The sequence below is a fragment of the Mauremys reevesii genome, linkage group 2, assembly GCF_016161935.1.
Source record: "Mauremys reevesii isolate NIE-2019 linkage group 2, ASM1616193v1, whole genome shotgun sequence".
Classification (NCBI taxonomy): Eukaryota; Metazoa; Chordata; order Testudines; family Geoemydidae; genus Mauremys; species Mauremys reevesii.
Genome location: NC_052624.1, coordinates 14,234,176 through 14,258,499, shown reverse-complemented (window position 1 = coordinate 14,258,499; position 24,324 = coordinate 14,234,176). Strand labels below are relative to the sequence as shown.

At 40.1% G+C, this 24,324-nt stretch overlaps 1 protein-coding gene and 1 long non-coding RNA gene across 6 annotated transcripts in view; one reads left to right on the top strand and one right to left on the bottom strand.

The window, feature by feature from the left end:
* LOC120396915 (sodium channel protein type 5 subunit alpha-like) overlaps positions 1–24,324 on the bottom strand; it is a 148,134-nt gene that overhangs the window by 48,106 nt on the left and 75,704 nt on the right. For both annotated transcript variants that reach the window (XM_039522144.1, XM_039522143.1), the window contains 8 exons: positions 22,636–22,777; positions 21,500–21,697; positions 20,290–20,472; positions 18,129–18,255; positions 10,177–10,406; positions 9,629–9,823; positions 6,639–6,992; positions 2,011–2,457 (listed from right to left, as the gene is read on the bottom strand). In XM_039522144.1, coding sequence (XP_039378078.1) covers positions 2,011–2,457; positions 6,639–6,992; positions 9,629–9,823; positions 10,177–10,406; positions 18,129–18,255; positions 20,290–20,472; positions 21,500–21,697; positions 22,636–22,777 — 1,876 coding nt within the window. The remainder of the gene's footprint in view (positions 1–2,010; positions 2,458–6,638; positions 6,993–9,628; positions 9,824–10,176; positions 10,407–18,128; positions 18,256–20,289; positions 20,473–21,499; positions 21,698–22,635; positions 22,778–24,324) is intronic.
* Positions 998–24,098, top strand: LOC120396916. 4 transcript variants are annotated; one of them, XR_005593530.1, is made up of 8 exons: positions 998–1,156; positions 1,612–1,860; positions 4,104–4,206; positions 8,817–9,023; positions 9,682–9,840; positions 10,226–10,278; positions 21,521–21,699; positions 23,112–24,098. It is a non-coding gene; the product is annotated as an uncharacterized LOC120396916 (long non-coding RNA). The 4 variants fall into 4 exon arrangements; XR_005593529.1 differs by having other exon boundaries at positions 21,521–21,722; XR_005593531.1 differs by lacking the exon at positions 4,104–4,206 and having other exon boundaries at positions 21,521–21,722.

Below are 24,324 nucleotides of genomic sequence, written 5' to 3'. Positions count from 1 at the left end.
TGCCACGCTTATTAGTGGTGTCGACCACTAAGGAGTTGGGAGGCAAGTGTGAGAACAGGAAGTTCATCCCTTTTGCGGGGATGTAATACTTTGTATCTGCCCTTTTGCATGTCGGCCAAATTGAGGCCAATGTTTGCCATACTGTCTCTGCTGGTTCCAAAAACGCATCAATGATGGGCAGGGTGATTCTGGAAGTAGATGCCGCTTGTAAGATTTGAACAAGCTTGTGTTGGTTTGTCTGCACTTCCTCTAATGGGATGTCCTGGCTTTGGTGACCCACTTAAACAGTTCCTGGAACTGTCTGAAGTTGCCCGCTGTGGTAGATGGCAGTGGCATGATTGCCTCATCTGTGAAGGAGGAAGAATTATGAGCAGGAGATGTCGCTTCCACATCAGTGACTGTTTCTGTGTCATCCCCAACATTGTGAGCCTCCGTTGGCTGCTGGGTGGGAGACATGGGATTATTCCTCAGCTCTCTCCTGTGAGCCATGGCTGGCCTGCAGTGGGGGCCCCTGTAAGTTGCCCAGGGTGCCCAATGTGCCTATTGCATTGGGAAGGCCATAGGTTGATACATCCACGGCAGTCCACGGTTGAGCCAGCTAGTTGAAAGGGTATTTAGGCCCATCTAGCTCCAGGATGGTCAACGCTCTTTCGGTGATGAGTGGTGCGGCGAGAAAGTGCATGGTTCCTGCACATCATCATCGCCTTCACTGGACAAGTGTACCATGCCATGAAAAGTATGGGGATCTCCTCTGTAACTTACTGGAGAGCTCTCGGTACCGAGTAGTGGGGACTGCAGTGCCGGTGAGACAGCCAAAGTCTCTGTTGCAGTAGATTATGTGGTGGTTCTGATGTCAATACTGATGGGGGGGCTCTCATTGGCGCTGATGCCAGTGCTGTCAGGTGTTGTTTGTTTAGTCATCGCGATGGGTGCTGACTTGGTTTTCTGTGATGTCAGCACTGGGGGAGGAGGTGTGGTGCCTAAGGAGACGCTTGGTACTGTGTCCCTTACGGGTGAATTCGGTGCTGTGGAGGAGGCATGTCACCATCTGTGCCTTGACTCCATCTCCTTAACTCAGGATTCGGCAGTGCCAGAGGTGCCTGGAGCATTGTAGGTGCACATCCAAGACTGTGTCGGCATCGGGGGTAGCAACCTGGTAGGAGACCACCATTGTTTCTGCGGTGCTCTGTTCAGAGATGTCTGTGCCCTTTTCCTTAGTCTTTTAGAGGAAGGCATGTCTCCTGTCCCATGTCTCTCTCAGTTTGGAGAGATTTCTCCATCAAGATCATTCTGAGTCTGAGATCCTGGTCATGCTGGGCTCTCGCTTTCAGATTGCTACAGTGGGCACATTTTTGTGGGATGTGCGCCTCCCCAAGAACACGAACACACAAAGACTGTCCATCCGAAATGGGCATTGCTTCATGGAAGGGGCGGCATTGCTTAAAGCCTGGGGAGCCAGGCATCTTAATGGTTAACCCCCCCCCCGCAATGTGGGGAGGATAAACATAAAAAGTAAACTTTTTTGGTGGGGGGGTTAATAAAAACTAACACTACATTAACTATAACTTTCTATATGACTGACTAACTAATTATATTATTTTTTTCTGAAAGATTTGGAAGAGTGATGAACACTGTCCCAGGGCTCTGTCTTCAGCTGAGGACAGTTGAGAAGGAACTGGAGGGCTCAGGTTGTGTGTATGCTAGACGTGGCACCAATGGCACCCAGTGACCCACGCTGACACTGCTACCGTAAATCTCTGATCAATGTCGCCAGGATGCCCTGATACCTGAAGTGGAAGACCTACAGGGACTCCAAGAGATGGAAAATTGACCAAACCTCTTGGTAAATTCTTCCAATGGGTAATTATCCTCACTTCTGAAAAATTACACTTTAGTTCTCTTTTGAATTTTTCTAAATTAATCTTCCTGCAGCTGGATCATGCTATGTCTTTGCCAGCTCCTTTAAAGAGCATTTAGTCTCAAACATCTTCTCCTGAATAGGCTTCTTACCTGTTTACTGTACTCCATTTCTGTGACTGTACTTGAATTATTATCATCTTCTTCACAGTCTTCACTATCAGATTCTGCTTCAGCAATAGGGACGCAGACAAACTTGTTGGGGTTGGTGATAAAATCTTCAAGAATGCTAACAGAGCCTTTCTCTCCATTCTTCTCAGTCACATTGTCTCTGTGATTTTCTTTACAATTCTTCCCTTCTTTCCCAATCTCCACACATGTGTTCTCAGCAGCCAATTTCATTTTCTTTTTGGTGGCTTTCTTTGGTTGCCGGAGCTTTCCACAACAGTAATCCCATGTTGCATGTTTCAGCAAGCGAAGTCCTTTGTGGATCCGAGCAAATGCGATCTGAAGGTTGTTCATCTCTGCATCATCTTCGGGTGCTTGGAGGTTGTCAGCACTGAAGGAATTCAGCAGTAGTGCAATGAACAGGTTGAGAACCTGAAAATAATTGAAGTGAAAAGAAAATCATGGCAATATAATTTTGAAATTTAAATAGGAGGCTTGAAGATTAGTCAGTTTCTAAACAATTTGTTCTTAATGCATCAACCTTAAGACAAAACAAAATTATTATTTTTCATAAAATAATTTTTCATGGAACATATTTAGCTCTCACAAGGGTTTGTTGTCATGATCCTCCAAAAAATAAAAAAACAAAAAACATATTTTTGTGGCATAAAACTGACCTTTTCTATAATACAGGCCTGTGTATGAAAATCACACAATTTTACTGCAACGTGTTTTAAAATGTTAATAATAGTAATGGTAAAAAAATAATAAATTGTGGTCATGACTATATAATTAAGGTTGAGTGGAGTTCTGCTCTTTAAACAAGAATTTAAACTTTTTGTATGTGTATGAAGAATACTCTGCATCTTCCCCCAAAATTACAGCATTTACTCTTTGAGTACTGAATGAATTGTCTGAGCATTTACAAGTAAATCCATTAACACGTGAGTTAAAATTACATAAAAATGTAGCACTCTCAGTCAGCCCTTTTTATCTTAAATGTTTTCAATTAATGTATTATCTATCTATGCAAAACTTGGCAGAGAGAAATCTTGAGTTTAAAAAGTCCAAACATGGAACACCCAGGTACAGCACACAAAGAGGCTTACCTTGGCCCTGTGGTGATACGTGGAGGGGGAAAAAAAGATTAAACAAATCTAACACATCTTTTAAAATCACTTTAATCTAATCTGGAACAACAAGCATTAAAATGCATCAATGATTTTTATAGTTATTGCCTGGCATCACCATAGGAAAGAGTTAGGTTGTTTGGGTGCATTAACTGTGCATTTCCATATCTTAATATGTTTAGATTTCCTTTAAGTTTATCCTGAATTCTGAACATTCTATTTATAAAGTTTGTTTTGGGGATGATTGGAACATTCTTACAGTGTTTATTACCTTTAAATCACTGTTATGCACCCTCCTGCTTAACATTTTTTGTCTGGGAATAAATTCTAGTAGTATTAGCTGTGATGGTTGAATCGAGAAATCATGTCAATTGAAGGAGAGAAGATTTTATGGCAGCTAGAAAGATATTGGTGAGAAGAGGGTCTGGGAGACAGTGTGTCTGAGGGAACTGGGAAGAGTATGGCATTTGGAGGCAATTCACCAAGTGCATATTGGGACCCACCAGGTTCTGCAGCTTATGAGGCCTAGAAACTGAAGAACCTTTAATGTTTGCCTCAGAGTCAGTCTCCTGGGAGCACTTCCAAGTGGTGTAAAAGAAAAAAAAAAAGTTGGTGTATCACAACATTCCATCAATTCCTTGAGGGAGAGACAATTACAAAAGTTACAGATATACATAATTATGGGGGCATTGTTCCTTTAGCTGGCCAGAATTGGCAACAGGAAGCTAGAGATTATTTGTACAGTGCAACTATCACCCCCAGTATTAGGCTAAAAGCACAGATTCAGCATAGTAAAGAATAGTGAGGGCCTGATTTTAGTCTCACGATGGTTTTCTTAGGTGAAACGCCACCAGACCTGAGTGGAGCTGCTTTAGATTTGCATTGGGTCCAAAACCCACACTAAATAACTCTACCTCCCCCCACTTCTTTGGTGTTTAAACCCTTCAGGTGCTGATAGCTGGTTATCAAGTCCTCTGCTGGACATTCTTTAGCTGAACAGAGCCCCCTGATTATTATGATGCTTTGCTTTCGGAGAGACAGTCATTCCCAGGTGGGTACCATACATCCCCTCACCCTGCTTCCCCAAAAGATTTTTGACAGCTTTAAGTTCCATCCAGGACTCCCTAGGAGCTCTGTAGGAAGCAGATGCACTGATATACATGTCCTTCACCCACCCTGATTCTCCCCTGCCCACATTTAGAGCAGTAGGGTCAGCCATGAGCCTCGCATCTCCAAGCAGACTTCCACCAGAGAGAGACTGGCAGCTCCCACAACCCAGATTCCACTGGTGGAACCCAAATTACCCTGTCCACTTCCCCCTTCCCTTTTCTCATTCCCAGTCTCCTGTGTGTTTCTGGCTTTATTGCACTAAGCTTCTCTTTAAAAGAGATCACTGCCAGCTCCAATCTACTATTTTAAAACGTAAAATGAGAATCTTTGGTCATGATCCTCCTTGCACTTCCTCCAATGGAGTAACTCCTGACACTGGTGTAAGCAAAAGAAGAATCAGGTCTTGTATCCCCTTATGAGTCTTTTTTATATACTTAATTTTGCACTATGCTTGCAAATGTGGGAGTATACATGGGAGGATGCCATATAAACATGCTAGGCTGATGTTTTTCATTATCTCTGAATATCCAGGGTTTGTAATGCTTGTTTTGGGGATAAATTAAAACATCCTTATAATGTTTGGGGCTCTTAAGTTACTGATATGTACTTTCAAACTTACTTCCAGATTAAGGTTTTTATTATTCCCACACAAAATACAATGTTCACATCTTAATATTTGTTTAAAAAAACCACAAAAGAGATTCCACTGATTTGCAGAAAGCCGACAAAAGTAATTCAAAACAAAAATTTCATCTGAGAGTTAGTTTTCTTGCAGGAACTCTACTTTTACAGTAGGGCAATAATACTGATTTTAGTGTATTTACTTCTGATTTAGCCTACTATAAGAAAGAGGAGACGCAAATCCGATGTCTTGTATCTAAAGAGAACTGAACTATGAGCCTGCATTGAGCTATGTTCTGGCAGAATCCTGATTTCAGTGGGTTCAAGTTGGGCCCAGAGATTGCCTGCAAAGAACTCAGTAGAGAAACAAGTTCTTAAACAAAAACCAGGTTGTGATATGCAAACACAGGGCTGCGGTCTCAAAAGGAGTTAGGTTCCTACTTTCTATTTAGGCATCTAACTCCCATTGAAATCAATGGTAACTATTAATGGAAGTTAGGAGTCTAACTTCTATTTTTATCTATCAATAACTTCCACTGATTTCAATAGAAGCTAGGAGCCTAACTCCTTTTGAGCATTCAGCCCTTAGTGATTATTTCCACCAAAGTCTTGAAATGAAAAAGAAAATTTTTCCTCATTGGAATGAATATTCTGTGAAAAGGTTCAGTGATGCAATATTGGAAAAAGTGTCTTACTTTAAATATGAACACAAGTTCCACAGGGTGAAAGACAAACAGGGGATTTACTAGAGCATGATTGACATGGGGTGGCCCCTTTACCACCATCTCTTGGAGACCTACCATTTATAGAAAGACAAGTCAGTAGATTATGCAGTGTTTTGTAGCCATGTTGGTCCCAGGATATTAGAGAGATAAGGTGGGTGAGGTAACATCTTTTACTGGACCAACTTCTGTTGGTGAGAGAGACAAGCTTTTGAATTTACATGTTAGATGGGGAGGGATCTGAGTTACTACAGAGAATTCTTCCCTGGGTGTCTGGCTGGTGAGTCTTACCCACATGCTCAGGGTTTAACTGATCGCCATATTTGGGGTCGGGAAGGAATTTTCCTCCAGGGCAGATTGGCAGAGGCCCTGGAGGCTTTTTGCCTTCCTCTGCAGCATGGGGCACAGGTCACTTGCTGGAGGATTCTCTGCAGCTTGAGGTCTTCAAACCACAATTTGAGGACTTCAGTAACTCAGACATAGGTTAGGGGTTTGTTACAAGAGTGGGTGGGTGAGATTCTGTGGCTTGCGTTGTGCAGGAGGTCGGACTATAACAATGTTTAAAAGGGGACTGGATAAATTCATGGTGGCTAAGTCCATTAATGGCTATTAGCTAGGATGGGTAAGAATGGTGTCCCTAGCCTCTGTTCGTCAGAGGATGGAGATGTATGGCAGGAGAGAGATCACTTGATCATTGCCTGTTAGGTTCACTCCCTCTGGGGCACCTGGCATTGGCCACTGTCGGTAGACAGATACTGGGCTAGATGGACCTTTGGTCTGACCCGGTACGGCCATTCTTATGTTCTTATGGACTGGATGATCATGATGGTCCCTTCTGACCTTGAAGTCTATGAGGTCTGGTAAATCCAGACCTGAGAAAGAGCTCTGTGTAAGCTCCAAAGCTTGTCTCTCTCCCTGACAGAAGTTGGTCCAATAAAAAAAACATTACTTCACCTACCTTATCTCTATAAAAGTCAATATATTGTATACTGTACAGGCAATAAAAATAGAAACATATCTGGAAACTTACCACTAGGTTTCCTATCACCATGGCCAGCAAGAAGATAATAAGGCATAATGGTTGCCCAGCTACCACCATACAATCCCACATGGTTTCAAGCCATTCTCCACACAGAATTCGGAATATAATAAGGAATGAGTGGAAAAAATCCATCATATGCCAACGTGGCTTGCAATCGTCACTTATTTTAGAGCAATGTTCTTTGTAGCTTTTACCAAAAAGTTGCGTTCCTACTACAGCAAATATAAAGACTATGATTGCCAGAACCAGGGTGAGGTTACCCATAGCACTCACTGAGTTACCAATGATTTTAATAAGTGTATTCAAAGTTGTCCAGGACTTTGCCAGTTTGAAGACCCTCAGCTGTGTATAAACATAAAACATAGCATTAGACAACAGAAGATTAGATAGTCTTCATTTTGCACTGTTTAAAAATGTTTAAAAACATTATGCAGACATTTCAAACTACTCAAACACTATGAAATGTAGGGTATTTTAAGTTAGTATATGATCAATGTAATATAGACTACTGATCTGTATATATGTTGTATCTCTGTCACCTTCTCTTCATCTGTGTGTCTTTTAGCACAATGATGCCACAAGCCTGGTTGTGGTCTTTGCACAATTCCATAACATAAATGTTTACCATACCACTAGTAGCAATTTATTACCACCTTCCACTGTGAGTTTCTCAGGCAAGCAAGTTATTGCATTTCCTTCTTCCTGCATTTGCACATCTTCTAGAATCAGAACTTAAATTCCTGTTTATCATAATCTGTACTTTATTTCCATTTTCAATAACCAAATATTTATATGCAAATATCCTGAATTTTAGAGGTGCTGAGCACCCACAATTCCCATTGACATAAATAGGAGTCATAGCTGTTCAGCACCTCTGTAAATCAGGCCAAGAATCTATCTTAAGTTTGTATAGCATCCATCACCACAGTATCACAGACACTAAACAAGCGAGCCACATAAAGTATATGCTTAATTTTAAGTATGTGACTTCAATGGCTCTTCTTACATGCTTAAAATTAAGCATGTGCTTAAAGGACTTTGCTCGATCAGGGTCTACGTGCTGATGCAGAAAGGTAATTACTTATCTGTAATTCTTGTTCTTTGTATTTATAGAAGTTATAACATCTGTTAGTCTATAAGGTGCCACAGGATTCTTTGCTGCTTCTACAGAACCAGACTAACACGGCTACCCCTCTGATACATAACATCTCATGATTCTTGGGATCTCTGCCTCTGGCAAATGTCAGGTTCCACAGCCTGTAATCTTTTAAATAGTCAGTTCCTTGCCATTTTGAAAATAAAATGGTAAAAATAATAACATCTTATAATTCTGAGCTGGTGAATGATGATCTATTATAACCACAGTACAATGCATTCAGAAAATAATAATACTAGGTAAGTAATTTTCTTCAAAAATAAATGTTATGATAAATCTCCAATCTTGAAGGATAAAATTCTTATGGGATCTTTCTCAGTGCTAATTAATCAAAAAGAAAAAAATTACCACAAAGAGGAACCAGTAACAACTATGATTGACAAGGTGGCAACAGTAGACTGGTAGAGCAAAGGGGGAAATAAATAAATGGGAAAGTGTGTGCCTATATAGTTTACATATAGATACAATACATCTCTGTTTGTGCACTGGGAGAAAGTGAGATACCGTCAAACAAATCACAAATACCAGCTAAAATCCCAGTTCAGGAAAGCACTTGAGCTGACACTTAAATCCATCCCTATTTGAGAAAGCACTTACGTATGTGTTTGTCAGTTAAACACATGCTTAAGTGCTTTCTGGAACAGGGATGCCTTTCCTAAATTGGTGTTTAGGAGACATCCCAAAAACATTTAAATGAGGATGCATGTTGTATCCTCCTTTGTCCATCCAATCCATCACATAGGCCCCAAACCTGTGAATAGTTACACACAAGAGTAACTCCAAGTCTCTTGATGTGTGTAAAGTTACATGCTTGAGTGTTTGTAGGAGTGGGACCTGAGGCCCAGATTCAGAAAAACACCCTTATTCTTTCACGTGGGCACTATAAAATAATAATCTTAGCCGGAGACTGATTTATTTGAAAGGCTTACACATTTCTCTCTCTCAGGGTCAGATGCCTATCTTTTCAAAAGTTATGTAGAGTTTGTCACATGATTTGCTTTTCTTTTTAGCCATTCCTTTAATTTTGACAAGGTTTTCACCTCAGAAGCTGCCTGCTGTGATGGTCTCTGACAGGCAGAAGAACAACTTGCAAAAGTACATCATGGGAGGAGGAACTAGTTGACAATACTAAATATTGTTGCTGGAGATGGTATAGCAATTGCTGTTGCAATAGTTAATACGAAGAACAGAAACTTTCCATTCCAAACTGAAATGAGGTAAGGATGGGGAAATATGCATTTTGAAGACTTCTTGAACCTGAAATACTATTTCAGGGGTTTGTAGGATTTACAAAAAAAAAAAAAAAAAAATTGAGTTTGCAAGCCATTTTCACTTTAAATTTAAAAAAAAAATCACACTTTCCCCAAGATTGTTTTATTTGTTTGTTTAGAAAGTGTTTCTAACTAAAAAGAAGACTGTGATATAGTGTACGAATAGATAAACCAACCACCTCCCTAAAATCCAGGATAGTACAAGTGTATGGTGATTATAGAGTATAAATATGTCTTTATTACATTTTTTCTCCTCCATTTCTTCTCTCAGTTTCTCTGAATTTGTTTTTCATTCTCTGCTCCAACATTAACTAGATTTTAACATTGGATTTTTCTTTTACTCCTTTCATTCCATGTTTTTAAATCATCTCACAGTGAAAAAAAATGCTATATTTGTTTGTCAAACTTTTAAATGGGTTTGAAATTAGACAAAATGAGTTTCCAGTTCCTAATATGAGGGTGTAGAAATTGCACTGAATGGGGGAACTGAAATCCTCTCCATTGTATGCATGCAAAAAGTTTTATGAGACTGAATATATATGAGTCATTACCAGTTTGAAGGAACGTAAAACTAACAGGTTTCCATGTGCTTTTCTTCCTTTAGCTTTGGTGTGTAAACTCAGGTCAATTAAGCTTACGGTGACAATTATGCTGTCAAAAATATTCCAGCGCTGCTGAAAATAGTAGTAGGGATCTAGAGCAATGATTTTCAAGATCACTTCTGCAGTAAAAATTCCAGTAAAGACCTGTGACAAAAGAAACAGTAAGTCACGTCTGCCTAAAAGGTACTGTGAGCATCTCTCTCTAGACCACCCTCCCACGAATATAGTAGCATAGATATAGGTACATCAGTAAAGTGAACAGCAAACCCTACTTTTATCATGTATATCATAACAGATTGTCAACAAAAACCCTAGCCATGTCTGCTCTTATTCTAAAGGATGTTTAGAACAACTGCGAAACAAGAGTAATATTTGAGAATCCCATATTCTGGAAATTAAACAAAGAATGAATAAATGAATCTTACTACCATTCTTTGTATTCTGGGTAGAAATATATATAAATTCATTCTTGATAGTGAATGTCAGAATTCACTTACCTTGTTGCCTACGTCAATCATGATTTTTAATTTTTTTGTCATTTTATAGTGCTCTAGTGCCATGAAGACAGTATTCATCACGATGCAAAGAGTGATAGTGAGGTCAGTAAATGGATCCATTACTAAAATTGCCACCTTTTTCTTGATTCTCAACCACAGTGGACAACAGTCCCAAATAAGATATTTTAGGGCAAAGTCCTTCAAGCAGGGAGGGCATTTCTGTTGCGATTCTTGAAGTTACAAATGACAAAGAAAACAAAGCAATAACCAGGTAATTAGTGCTGTCCTATGTGACAAGAGAAGAACAGCAACTAATGAAAGCACAGAAAAATTAAACCCAAACCCCATCACATCTTCTTGAGATTTTTTACAATCATATCATTCATTTTCTATATAAGGCACTCTCTCAGTCTTCCATTCATTTTTTTAAACAAACCCCAGATCAATAAATTCATATTTAAACTCGTTCTCTTCAGACAAGGCCTGATTCAAAATCCACTGAATTTCAACAGGTTTTTAATCAGAACCTTGTTCATCTTAGACATACATTCCTATTGTCTACAACACTGGAAAAATAGGACTGGGGTGACACCTTGCTTCCCGATTCACCAAGAAATATAAAAATTAAAACTACTTTTGTGCTTTCTCCCTCATAGACTCATAGACTTTAAGGTCAGAAGGGACCATTATGATCATCTAGTCTGACCTCCTGCACAATGCAGGCCACAGAATCTCATCCACCCACTCCTGTAACAAACCCCTAACCTATGTCTGAGTTACTGAAGTCCTCAAATTGTTGTTTGAAGACCTCAAGCTGCAGAGAATCCTCCAGAAAGTGACCCGTGCCCCATGCAGCAGAGGAAGGCGAAAAACCTCCAGGGCCTCTGCCAGTCTTCCCTGAAGGAAAATTCCTTCCCAACCCCAAATATGGCGATCAGTTAAACTCTGAGCATGTGGGCAAGACTCACCAGCCAGCACCCAGGAAAGAATTCTCTGTAGTAACTCAGATCCCACCAATCTAACATCCCATCACAGACCACTGGGCATACTTACCTGCTGATAATCAAAGATCAATTGCCAAATTAATTGCCAAAATTAGGCTATCCCGTCATACCATCCCCTCCATAAACTTATCAAGCTTAGTCTTGAAGCCAGATATGTCTTTTTCCCCCACTACTCCCATTGGAAGTCTGTACCAGAACTTCACTCCTCTAATGGTTAGAAACCTTCGTCTAATTTCAAGTCTAAACTTCCTAGTGTCCAGTTTACATGCATTTGTTCTTGTGTCCCTCATTTTGTGTGCAATATCATTAATAACCATGCTGAATGCGACAAACAACTCATTGATTGATTAGTGCCAAAGTGAAACAGTATTACAATTATATTTTGGTTAGGTCTAATTCACATGCACATGTAAACGCTCCTGTATTTTGCAAAAGTTTCAGGTCACTTAAAGTCTAAATACCAGGGACAAAACTCAATACAAATACATAGGCAACATTTATTAAGCTCCAAACTGCCAGTAGATTTGGACAGGGTTATTGAAACTGGAAGTAAGGTTAACAGCTATCTTGGAGGATCTCATTGAATGATGGAAAAAGATGGGTATGATTTTTACATCTGGTGTATGGAATGCATTTGAGTAAAAGGATATAAGTTGCACTTTTTTTTTTCAAAAGGCTGGATGTTAAATTACACCAAACAGCTGCTAGCCTATTTTTCCATCATAAGCAGATGGAAGAACACTGTTGCATATATGGCTTACTCACTTAATGGGTATACTGAAGAAAGATGAACACTGTCTTTCTAAAAAGAGAAGTAGCCACAGTCAAATCTCATACACTTCAGGAGATACAGTATGTCCTCCCCTCCAAAAGCAGAATAGAAACTCTTTTCCAATTTGCACATGGGTTGGCAGCAAATACTGATGTGGGAACATTGCTTTTTGATGGACTTTGTAGGATGGCCTGGCACTAAATGCAATATATATTGTAATGCAGATATTATACTGACATTGTGATATGTGCTGCTTGATGTTCAGGCATATGGGGTCACGTTCAGATAATAGATTTGTCTCTGAATAGATTAGGTATGTGTTATAGGTATGGATATGATTTCTGTTAATTGACTGTCTTACTGAATGTTCTGACTGAACTTAAGATAATCACACAATGCACTAACAAGATGTGCATCACTGAAAACATCATTCCAGAGCTAACATAAATCCACAAGTACAGAGTAATTAATAGCATACAGGCAGCACTACTGGACTTGCTACACAGCAGTTTTCTGAGTGCATGTATGTGTGTTGGGGGAAGGTAATCTATGTGAAATCTATATGTATACATTCTTTGACAGGGTAACAAGCCTTGTGGATGGGGGAAAGCAGTAGATGTGGTATATTTTGACTTTAGTAAGGCTTTTGATACTGTCTCGCATGATCTTCTCATAAATAAACTAGGGAAATAAAACCTAGATGGAGCTACCATGAGGTCGGTGCATAACTGGTTGGAAAATCATTCCAATAGAATAGTTATCAGTGGTACACAGTCAAGCTGTAAGGGCATATTGAGTGCAGGGATCTGTTCTGGGTCCAGTTCTGTTCAATATCTTCATCAATTATTTAGATAATGGCATAGAGAGTACACTTATCAAGTTTGTGGATAATACCAAGCTGGGAGGGGTTGCAAGTGCTTTAGAGGACAGGATTAAAACTCCAAATGATCTGGACAAACTGGAGAAATGGTCTGAAGTAAATAAGATGAAATTCAATAAGGACAAATGCAAAGTACTCCACTTAGGAAGGAACAACCAATTGCACATATACAAAATGGGAAATGACTGCCTAGGAAGGAGTACTGCAAAAAGGGATCTGAGGGTCAGATCTGGATCACAAGCTAAATATGAATCAACAGTGTAACACTGTTACAAAAAAGTAAAAATAATTCTGAGATGTATTAGCAGGTGTGTTGTGAGGCTGGACATTAGGAAACATTTCCTAACTATCAGGGTGGTTAAGCACTGGAATAAATTGCCTGGGGAGGTTGTGGAATCTCTATCATTGGAAATTTTAAAGAGCAGGTTAGACAAACACCTGTCAGGGATTGTCTAGATAATACTTAGTCCTGCCAGGAGTTCAGGGGACTGGACTATATGATGTCTTGAGGCCCCTTCCAGTCCTATAATTCTCTGATTTTATTAATGCTTCACAGAAGGATATAATAAATAATATTTTTAAAATAATTCCACCCCAAATGGATGATGGAGCCATAAATGTTCATACATAAGAGTCCTGGAACTGGGAAAAGAGGGGAGATAGGGCTTCCAACACCATATGGTCAATTCAATTGACAAAAAGTGGTCAGGACAAAAGGAGGGGTGGTGCACAGTTCTAATTGGTTCAATATCATGGCACGGGACATGGAAACCTGTCAAAAATATATGATGAGGAAAGGTATAGAATTATTATTACATATGTTCAAAACACAGCTCCCAATGAATGCAGTGGCAGCTAGGTGTGCTCACTACTTCTGCAAATCAGAACTCAGGGTCTCAAGTCAGGCAGCCAGAAAGTAAGGAAAACACAGTTAGTGACTAGTTTAGGTGACTAAAAGACTAGTTTAGGTGACTTGACTGACATCAGACAGGAACTCTGTGGCAGAAGTAGGGACAGAATATAATTTTTCAGAGTAGCATTCATGAGACCAGCAATAGTAGGTTGTTATCCTCTACATGGCCAGAGATGGAGGAGACATTTTGCCAGTGGGTTTCAGAGACATTTGCTGACAGCAGAGGAATCTAGAGCTCCATTCCAGGCTCTGGAGGGGAATGTGCTCTAGAGGGAGAGGATAAAGCCTTTCACTGGGACTGATGTTCAAGATGTCTGCCAGGAATATTTTGGCTCTTAGACTTCTTCTACTGGAATTTGAAGCAAGTCCATTAGTTTTTTCATGAAGTTCTGGAAGGTCTTAAAATCATCAGTGTAGGAGGGAAATGGAGGTGAGATCTCCATGGCCTGAGACTCTTGCTCTTCTTGTATATTGTCAAGTACCAGAAAAGTGTGCAGTACCAATGTGTGTGATATCATAGGACAGTATGTAGGTGCTGGTGGCTGGTATGGTATCAGTGCTTTCTCTTAGGCACCCAATGGAGTTGATCAACATAGTGGCCCCAGAGATCCCAGTAACCCTACTATGGTGAGGGATAAAACAAGGGATTCCAGTGATAATCATAATCTCTGAGCCTATGATGTTTGGTAAGTTCCCTAGAATCCTCCTCATGAAAGGGACTCATAGGGGTGGGGTCGGGTAGTACAGTACTGGGATGGATCCTTGTATCAAGATCACTGAGCACGAGGAATATTCCCCTGAACAAAATGGAGGTGGGAGGGTCCTTCAGTATTCTAACCAGTACTGAAGGCTGGAGACTTAAACTAGTCTCAACTTGCTACTTTTGCAGTGGTACCAGAGAGATAACACTGGAAGATTTCCCCAGTACTGTTGACTCAGGTTCACCAGAGATAATGAGATCCTCTGATGAAAGGAACCTGGAAGGAGGTAGAGGACTCTGATAGAAAGTTTGGGTCAGTACTGGCTGGTGAGATGGAATCTTCTGTGGTACCAAGGTGATCGTAGAGACATCTCCCCTTTCAGGGGTACAGTGAGATACCAGTACTGGGGCATGGATGGTACCCCTGAGTGTTTCATAGTGCCACAATATATCAGATAGTGCTGTTGCACTGGTTGCTTTGGTGGTAGGTATGGCCAAACAGGGCTTCTTCTATGGCATCAATGCCTCTACTGTACCCTTAGAGGGATGAGAGGGCACCTGAGAATGGGTCTTATGGAGTGATCTGGCCCTCTTCTTCATTTCCTTGGTTGGAGAGACTTTTTTCCTTCTTATTGTCTGCGGCTGCAGATGAGGCAATAATTGGGACTGAGGCAGCCTGTGATGTAGAAGCTGATGCATGTACGGGAAGTGGACCTCTCTGGAGCTAGGACATAGTCCATGAATAGGAACTTAAGTCTAGCCTCCCTGTCTTTCTCAGATCTGCCTTTGGAACCCAGACAGACCTTGCACTTATAAAGGCTGCAAGAGTCCCCCAGACACTGAAGCCAGCTGGAGTGTCTGTCACTGTGGGGAAAGGACCTGTGGGAAATCTCACAGGTCTTAAACCCTGGGGTCCTGGGCATGACAAATTGTGCTCTTACACAAATGACTGAAGAAGGAGAGAAGGGAAAGGTGCCCCACTCCCTAACTATCACAACAGTGCTAAATAAAATAAAGGTATCCAATGAAATAAAGAATTCACAAAGACAAGGCAGGAAGCTGAATACAGCAGACAGCAAAACTCTCCATCTCAAGCTGCAGATGGTTGAGAAGGAATTGAGTGGTGGTGGGTTTGACCTTCCCTATATACTCTCCTTCTGAGCAGGAGGTGCTGCCCTGTGCAGGCATGGGCCCACGGACACTACTTTGCTGTTTCCAACAGAGTATATGGGCATGCCCACATCCTACAGTAGAGCACCTGTAGGGACATATACTTGAAGAACTTTAATTAGGCTCCCTTGTGCATATGCACTATGATAATCTTTCCCAATATCACAGTATATGACAGAGTAAGGAATAGAACTCAGTTCTCCTGAGTCCCAATCTAGTGCCTTAAACACAAGAGAACATCCTTTCTCCTTCTGCAATCACTACCTCATTCATTGCCCATCCTGTGCACTGAATGAAAAGAAGCTCCTGTAGAATAAAAAGTATGTGGTCACAAAATTAAATCATAGGTCTGGAAGGGACCTTGAGAAGTCATCTAGTCCAGCCCCCTATGCTGAGGCAGGACCAAGTATACCTAGACCATCCCTGACAGGTGTTTGTCCAGCCTGTTCTTAAAAACCTCCAATGATGGGGATTCCATAACCTCCCCTGGAAGCCCATACCTCAGACCTAACCTAATCTCCCTTGCTGCAGATAAACCAATTACTTATTATCCTAATTTCAGCAGAGATGGAGAACTGATCACTATCTTATTTATAAACATTTTTAACATATTTATCAGCTCCACTCTGTCTTCTTTTCTCAAGACTAATGTGCCAACCAATTTCTGCTCAGAGATTATCTAACTAGGTTTTGGGGCATATTAGACTTGGTTATGAGTTAGCTAGTTTAGATCCTCCAGGCAATGTTAGAGCCCATTTTACTAGGGCACAGGCAGCCTCTGCTGCTTCCTTGCAAAGCATCCCCATTTTGGATATCTGTATAGCAACTACCTGGGTTGCAGTACATACTTTTACCAAGCATCATGCCATAGTGGAAGGATTTCTAAACCTAGTATCATTTTTGTTGGTCTCCACTGGACCTACTCCAACTTGTCCACATCTTTCTTAAATTTAGAACTGGACACAATACTCTAGCTGAGGCAACTCCTGTGCTGAGTAGAGTGGAACAATTACCTCCTGGGTCTTACATACAACACTCCTGTTAATGCACCCCAGAATGACATTAGCTTTTTTGCAACTTCATCACATTGTTGACTCATATTCCATTTGTGATCCACTGTAACTCCCAGATCCTTTACATGGTACTACCATCTAGCTATTTATTCCCCATTTTGCTTTTTGTGCATTTGATTTTTTTCTTCCTTAGTGCAGTACTTTTCACTTGTCTTTATTGAATTGCATCTTGTTGATTTCAAACCAGTTCTCCAATTTGTCAAGGTTGTTTCCAATTCTAATCCAATTCTAATTCTAACAACTCCTCCTACCTTGATGCCCTCCACAAATTTTATAAGTATACCTTGCACTCCATTATCCAAGTCATTAATGAAAATATGAAATAGTACCAGACCAAGGGACAGACCCACTAGATAGATCCCTCTCCTCCAGTTTGCCAGCAACATATTGATCACTACTCTTTGGATACACTACATGCTCCTTATGGCAGTGTGTAAAGTACAACACACTGCATGCTCCCCAGCATAGATATAAACAGTAGTATAGACGGTGATGCACTGCTTTGGTGAATAAAATAAGGCCTGAACCCAGGTATGTACCTTTCTACATACCCAAACAGTGCCTCCTTTAGCTACACTGCTATTTTTAGCAGTGTAGTGTCCTGCTGCCTATCCACTACCAGAGTCTTTCCCCACTGCAGGGAAAGGCTCCAGCAGCAAGAAAAAGCTCTGGTGTGAGGAGACAGTGGAGAAAGACTGTAAAGACTCTGGCAGCTCCCCAATGCCACAGACTTTTCCCGCTGCCTCTCCTGCCAGAGCCTTTCACATTGCAGCACGCTTTTCTCTGTGGAGTGTAGCTATACATACCCTACACACTGCCACCAGTGATATGCAGTGTAGACATTGCCTTTGAGTATGATCTTTCAACAAGTTTTGAACCTACCTTATAGTAATTTCATCTAGTACACATTTCCCGAGTTTGCTTATGAGAATGTCATGTGGGACTGTGTCAAAAACCATACTAAAAATCAAGATATATCACATCTTCTGCTTCTCCCCTATCCGCTAGGCCAGTAGCCCCGTCAAAGAAGGAAATTAGGCTGGTTTGGGATGATTTGTTCTTAACAAATCCATGCTGGCTATTTCTTATAACCTTATTATCCACTAGGTGCTTATAAAATGTTTAATAATTTGTTTCAATATCTTTCCAGGTATCCAAGTTAGGCTGACTGGACTATAATCCCCTGGCTCCTCTTTGTTATTCTTTTTAAAGATAGGTCCCCTCTAGAAAGACAGGTATATATTCACAAGGGAGCCAAATTAAGGATGCACAGAACATTTATTCTGGTATTTCCTAACTGACGCATTTGCAAAGGCTCTATTCTCTCCCCACACCCAACATCCGTTTTTTGTTGTTGTTGTTGTTGTTGTTTTTAGATTTTGATCTTTCATATCAACATATGCTTAGGTTTGAATTAAAAAATGATGAGAAATGACTTACCCTCCAGGACACAGGTAATGGTACTGACTGCCCCAGTTGCCCTTTGACTTTGTAGTGGCTCATTAAAATAGTCCACTGTCAGATGATGGGGCAAATGCTTCTTGCTCACTTCACCACATACAGGGGTCTGTTTAAAGAAGTAAACATGGTTAGTAATATAAAACAGGGCAAAGTGAGGTAAGAATTAGTCAGGGATAGCCATGGACATTCATATGAATGATGACATGCAGTGAAAAATGGGCCTCTTCTATAGGAAATAATAGCCATGTAGAATGAGTTAAAAAACAAAGGCCTGACTCCCTTGTGGCAATGACAGTTCCCAGGGTATTTGCCTTCCAGCATTCTGAACAAACTTCAGATTGGTTAATGAGATTCTGCCCATCTAAAACTTCTCTTTGATTATAATAGTTTGCCTTTCCTATCCTGAACTAATCTGTAGTGTTTCTTTTTCATACTCAAAAAATGGATTCTCTGTTTTTTCTCAAATTTTTCATATTAAAAAAAATTCACCTCTGGGCAGAGACCAGACCTAGAAAGTTTTTATTCCTCAAGAGATAAGTTTGAAACATGTCAGGCTCAATGAACCACAGACTAGCTGGTTCCTGCCAGATTGTCTAGTGGACTTCTGGGGACCCCAGGCTTCTGGTGTTCCTAGTTCTGTGCAACTTCACTATGTGTACTGTCCCAGGGCCAGAGATACAGGACTTCCACATTCTGCAGCTCTTGGGAAGCCTCACCATGTGGACTGCCCTGGGGGCTGCACAAATCCGACAACCTGTTGAGCCTGCTTCCCTGAGAGTCAGACAGTCTGGGGAGACAGCTGGCCTGGGAGTCTAGAAGCCTTAGGGTCCCTGGCCAGAGCAGTTCACATGGTGGGGCTTCCCAGGAACCATGGGATTCCTGGCAGCTGCTCACTGAAATTTACGTGAATCATGTTAGTTTCAGTGAGCAGCTGATAGAGCCCCAGGGCACATATCTCATTTTGGAAATACCAAGTGCTGGTATTTCCAAAACAAAAATGTTACAGAATTTCCAATTAATGGGAAATTTTAAAAAATTTGGGTTTGGTCCACATCAAACCAAAATTTGAAATATCTAATTTCACACAAACTAGAAATTTTGCCAGTTCTAATTTAGAGTAGCAGAGTCATAATTATAGCTCGCTTGACTTTGCACACTTGGTTTTCACCAACATTAGGTGTCATCAATAGTGACCTGCTTGGATTTCATTTTCCAAAGCACTGAAGATCTCATCATCACCAAAATCAGTTTTGGAGCCAATGACTCTGCCAGGTAACTGGAAATTGAATATGCTTTCATGGCTGAGCCTGCATTTCATTTGATTTGCACTGGGACCACAAGTAAGTGCAAGGAGAAAATAAAAGTCCCAAAAAATGAAAAAGGGAAAAATGGCATAGCATTGTGCAATATGTTTCTTGGGAATTATAAAGATTTTTAGTACTTCAATCAACCATGGAAGGTCTGTAAATCCAACATTAAATAAAGTTACTCATAAAATGATTTAATTTAGGGCAGGTCTACACTACTGCTTAAGTCAATCTAATTTACATCGCTTGGGGTGTGAGCAATGCAAGTTACATCGACTTAAGCTCTTCCCACACCGGTACTATGTCAGTGGGAGATGCTCTCCTGCCCACATAGCTTCCGCCTCTCATGGAGGTGGAGTAATTATGCTGACAGGAGAGCACTTCACCTTCACCAGATACACTACAGTGGCACAGCTGCATCAGTGCAAAAGTCTGTTATGGAATGTTAATTAAATTCCAGTTCCAATTTTTTTTTTAATTTCCCAGTATTACACAGAATGTTAACATATTTTCACCTACATATATTTTAAATGTTCATGAAAATATTTCTGTTATAGCAAAATGCTTCAGTGCATGTTGATGCCTCACTTTCATTATATCTTCTCTGCTTTCATTCACACATAACTTTCTCAAAAGTTTTCCTTTTGCATTGAAATATTATCCACTTCTTTCTCGGGTGAAAGGAGATTTAGTTTTAAAGACCAAAGAAGCAGATGCTAGCTTATATCTATAAATACAGCATTCTATTTCTTAATGGGACTGTGTTTGTGCTTTTGAGCAATTTCTGTTCTAAAACTGACAAAGCTATAAGGATTTTCGATTTAGATAATTACCAGGTTTTGTTGATGGCTACTGGACTGTGATTTGGGAACTTTTTGAACTTCCCCATAATCTTCTATCCCTAAGGACATATTTTTATTTCTCCTATTGCTTCTATCTTTGACTTCTTTGGAGGGTAAAGGTGACATTTCAAAGGAGCAAAGTGACTTTGAATCATTTCCTTTAGCAGCCAATGCCTAAAAGTAAACAAACAAAAAACATAGCTGATACTCTAGATACAGAGTTAGGATATCACTAAGGGAAAAGTACTGCTGGGCTCTATTAATTCTTGTTAACAATTATCATTTCATGTAGACGGTTAAAATACTAACTTCGTGTTTCTGGTGCAAGCTGATCACTGAAGGTATTAGGAAGGATTTCCCACTCTATATAGAGAATTGAGCAATTGGTTACATGCAGTGTTTGTGTGCAAACAGATACTCCCCCTGTCAGAGGCAAAATATAAAACTTTGGATCATTCATACCACTCAACTCCTATTTTTCTGTGTACATATTACAGATTGTACAGAATCAGTTTAAAATTTGAATATTAGCACATCTGTCCACTTCCCAAAATGAGGACTTAAATACTGAAAATCGCAACCTCTCTGTTGGGTATCTTCAGGACCACAGTCACACAGTGGTCTGCTGTCATCGCTCCAATCTGTGTTTTCAGCGGTATTTCAAATATACAAGAATCCTGCTCTCTAGGAGCCTGATCCACTGAAGTCAATTGGAGTCTTTTCATTGTCTCCAATTGGCTTAGGATCAAAATCTAAAGCAGTCAAAGAATAGAATTATTGTATGTTTCAATACCCAGCCTACCCACAAGAATGGGCCAGCTGAGCAATGGAATAAAAAAAGAAAACGTTCATGTGTCCTTATGGAAATTATAGGTTGGTGGAATTTTAGACCCGTCAGCCTTTACAATACTATTTTGCTTACAGTACCATGAACTAATGTTGCATTTTTATGTTCACTACTCACACTTTTCTGTTCACTACTCACATGTAGTATTTATGAGTGAGGAATTGTTTCTATTTGCTCTAGAAAGCACTCTGATAAGGTTGAATAAGATAGTAGCCGGCACCTGTTCTCATCAGTGATCATAGTGTCATTGTTTATACACACTCAAAGATAAGGAGGGACTGATAAATTCCGCTACGAATGTTATATATTGTAAATGGAGAGTGCCAATCATTAACAAGGGAATAGTTTATGGACCTCTTGCTCTTTTTTCAACAGTTCCATGGCTTCCTGAAACCTCCTTTCCTTTGCCTCAGTTTCAGCAATAGTAGCTTTGTTCTGCTCTTCGTATGCCATAGTCACTACAGCCAGGATCAAGTTGATCAGATAAAATGAGCCCACAAAGATGACCAGCATAAAAAAGAGCATGTAGATCTTCCCAGAAGCTCTGAGAGTCTGTAAGCACAAAGTACACACTACAGTAAGAAGTCTGAAATGACATTTCATGTCTAATTAGATTAATTAATATTGAAAAGCACATTCAAGATGTAAAGCATTATATGAAAGTAGTAAATATTATTTTAAGGTATTTTTAAAAACCTTGGTTACATTTCCATATTCCTGAATAAAATGCTTTTAAAAAAACCCTTTAAACCTCCACAGCCTATTTGGGCTTCCTTTCCCACTTCCTATACCACCCTCAATGAGCCCTAATGACCTTCCTGATGGTGGCCAGTAGAGCTCAGTTTGGGTGACCAGAAAGGGAGCTGCACATCTGAGGGGAAGGCTCTGTTGTGCTACTGGAGCAGTGCACGGTGACATCTCAGTCCCCTTCTGCTGCACTACGCTCCCTGGGACTGCAGCACATTAAGGTTAGTTTAAAGGGCTGTGGAAGCATTTTGTTGTCCCCTTGCAGGAAGTCTGGCAAACACCGCCGTACGAAGAGGCTATGCTCTTGCCAAACAGCCATCAAATAGGAAGAGTTTTAGTCAGATTCAGAGGTGCAAAGCTTTGTATTAGGTTACCGCTCCCAGTTCCTTGTAGTCCCCCTTTTGGGGGATATATATGTAGCATGTTTTGAATCTTTCCTCCAGGCTAGTAAAATCTTCTGCTTTGTACTTATTGACCTATCATACAACAAGCTATTAAGTGTTTTTCATGAAGTTTAATTTCCTTGTAAAAATTATTTATTGAAAGAAGTAGAAGCTTTGTATCGTGAGTTAGCTGTAGTACTCTCATCATATGGATGTGCACAGTATAGTCACTTATTCTGTGACTTGCGCCCATCATTTAATTTTAGACTTCTTTTCCTCTCTTTTTACTTTAAATACTTTATAAATTTATCCACCTACATTACTGCTTTATTTAATATTTGAATTCAGTAAATCTGATACCTGTTGATAGAGACGCTCCCAGTAATCTTGTGTCATCAGGCGGAACGAGGAAAGAAAGGCCCAGCCAAATGTATCAAAACTTGTGTAGCCAAAATCAGGATTTCCCCCAACTTTGAGACATACATATTGAGGTGGACAGGAGCTACAGATGATTAATAAAAAGTGATGAAAACTTAAAATGTCCAAATTTAAAGGTAAATAGCTTCAGTTCCTGTGAAAACTCAGATTATACACTCAGTTATACTATAACTGAAATATAAGGAGTCACTTCTTCCGTGAGACCTGCAAACACTAAGCCATGCTAAGCAAATCTCTTCCACACCCTTACAATATTTTGTTGGGAAAGAGGGCCATAGAGTGGAAGGGCAGAGAGAGAAATACAAAAACACACGTACACACAAATATGTTAAATATTGTTTTGTATATAGATAGTATTATTTCCCATTTTAAGTTAACATTTCCTCTGCTTTTTTTAGTGCATCTTGTCTTAAACACAGCCCCAATTCTGCGGAGTTACACATGTGCATAGTCTGATTGAAATCATTGGGAGAATTGGTGCTGGATAACTGTTTAGAGGACTTATCCCTACTTTCTGCCTTTTACACTGTGAACTAAGGTTATCTTTAGACTCTGAACTAGTCAGAGGCTGACTGAATATGCAATAGGCAGAGTTGCATCAGCGTAACATATTATAAAAGCTGTTTCCGAGCCTACGTGCCTTGGGAGATGAGAGGATAACAATCATGATGAGGATGACTAACACTTCAGGTGTTTTTGCAAGAGATGGTGTGAATTTATGGATGCTCAGATCTCATTCTGTATTCTCTCTATTTACCTTCCTCGGTGGAGGGTTTGTGATTTTGCTAACTGTGCTAATGAAACTATTGCAAATTCAAGGTTTTCTAAGTGTAAGTGTTGTAACTGTGCACGTCAGGATTCCCAATTTAACAGTAATTCTAACAACATTGGGCCTGATCTTGAGACTAGAACCTACTAAACGACTAAGTGTTGTCGACTGGGGATTCTGGAGAAACAGAAGAGGAAGAAAGAAGATCAGAAGAGAGCTGAAATCACTGTAGAAGGAAGAGCTGTGGCAGCAGTGACAGCTAAGAAGTCATGACAGAGCAAAAGGACTGTAGTCAGATTCGAGGGAAAGAAAACTATAGAGAAGTAAGCATGATGACCATAGTATAAGGAACCAAGACATATGAGTGTGTATGCCAGAGATGATAAAGTTGGATGTTGTGTATGTATGTTTGTTACTATGTATACAATTTTAATGTTTTAGGTAAGAACTTGCTGTCAGCATTCTACATGTGATTGATCACTACACGTAGAATGTAACCACTTAAAAGCTATTTCCAACTGTATTGTATTGCCATATTGGGTACTTTGATATGCATACATGTGCTAATGGGATTTGTATTTTTGTTTCTTGAAATATGCTTTTAAGGTTTATTGTATCAGGGAATATTGGTATATTAAATTAAGATTAATTTGTTTTTTGAAGAATTACTGCCTGAGTGTCAATCCTTCAATTGGAAGGCTGTATCTGTGTCCTCCCAAGAGTCAACAGAGTTAGTCTACCCTGGGGAGTTCTCTAAGGGCCAGAGAGAAACCCTTAGTAAAACCCCGGCAATTCCTCTAGGGCGGACCACCCCCTGCCACCTACCAAACCGGCAAATAGAC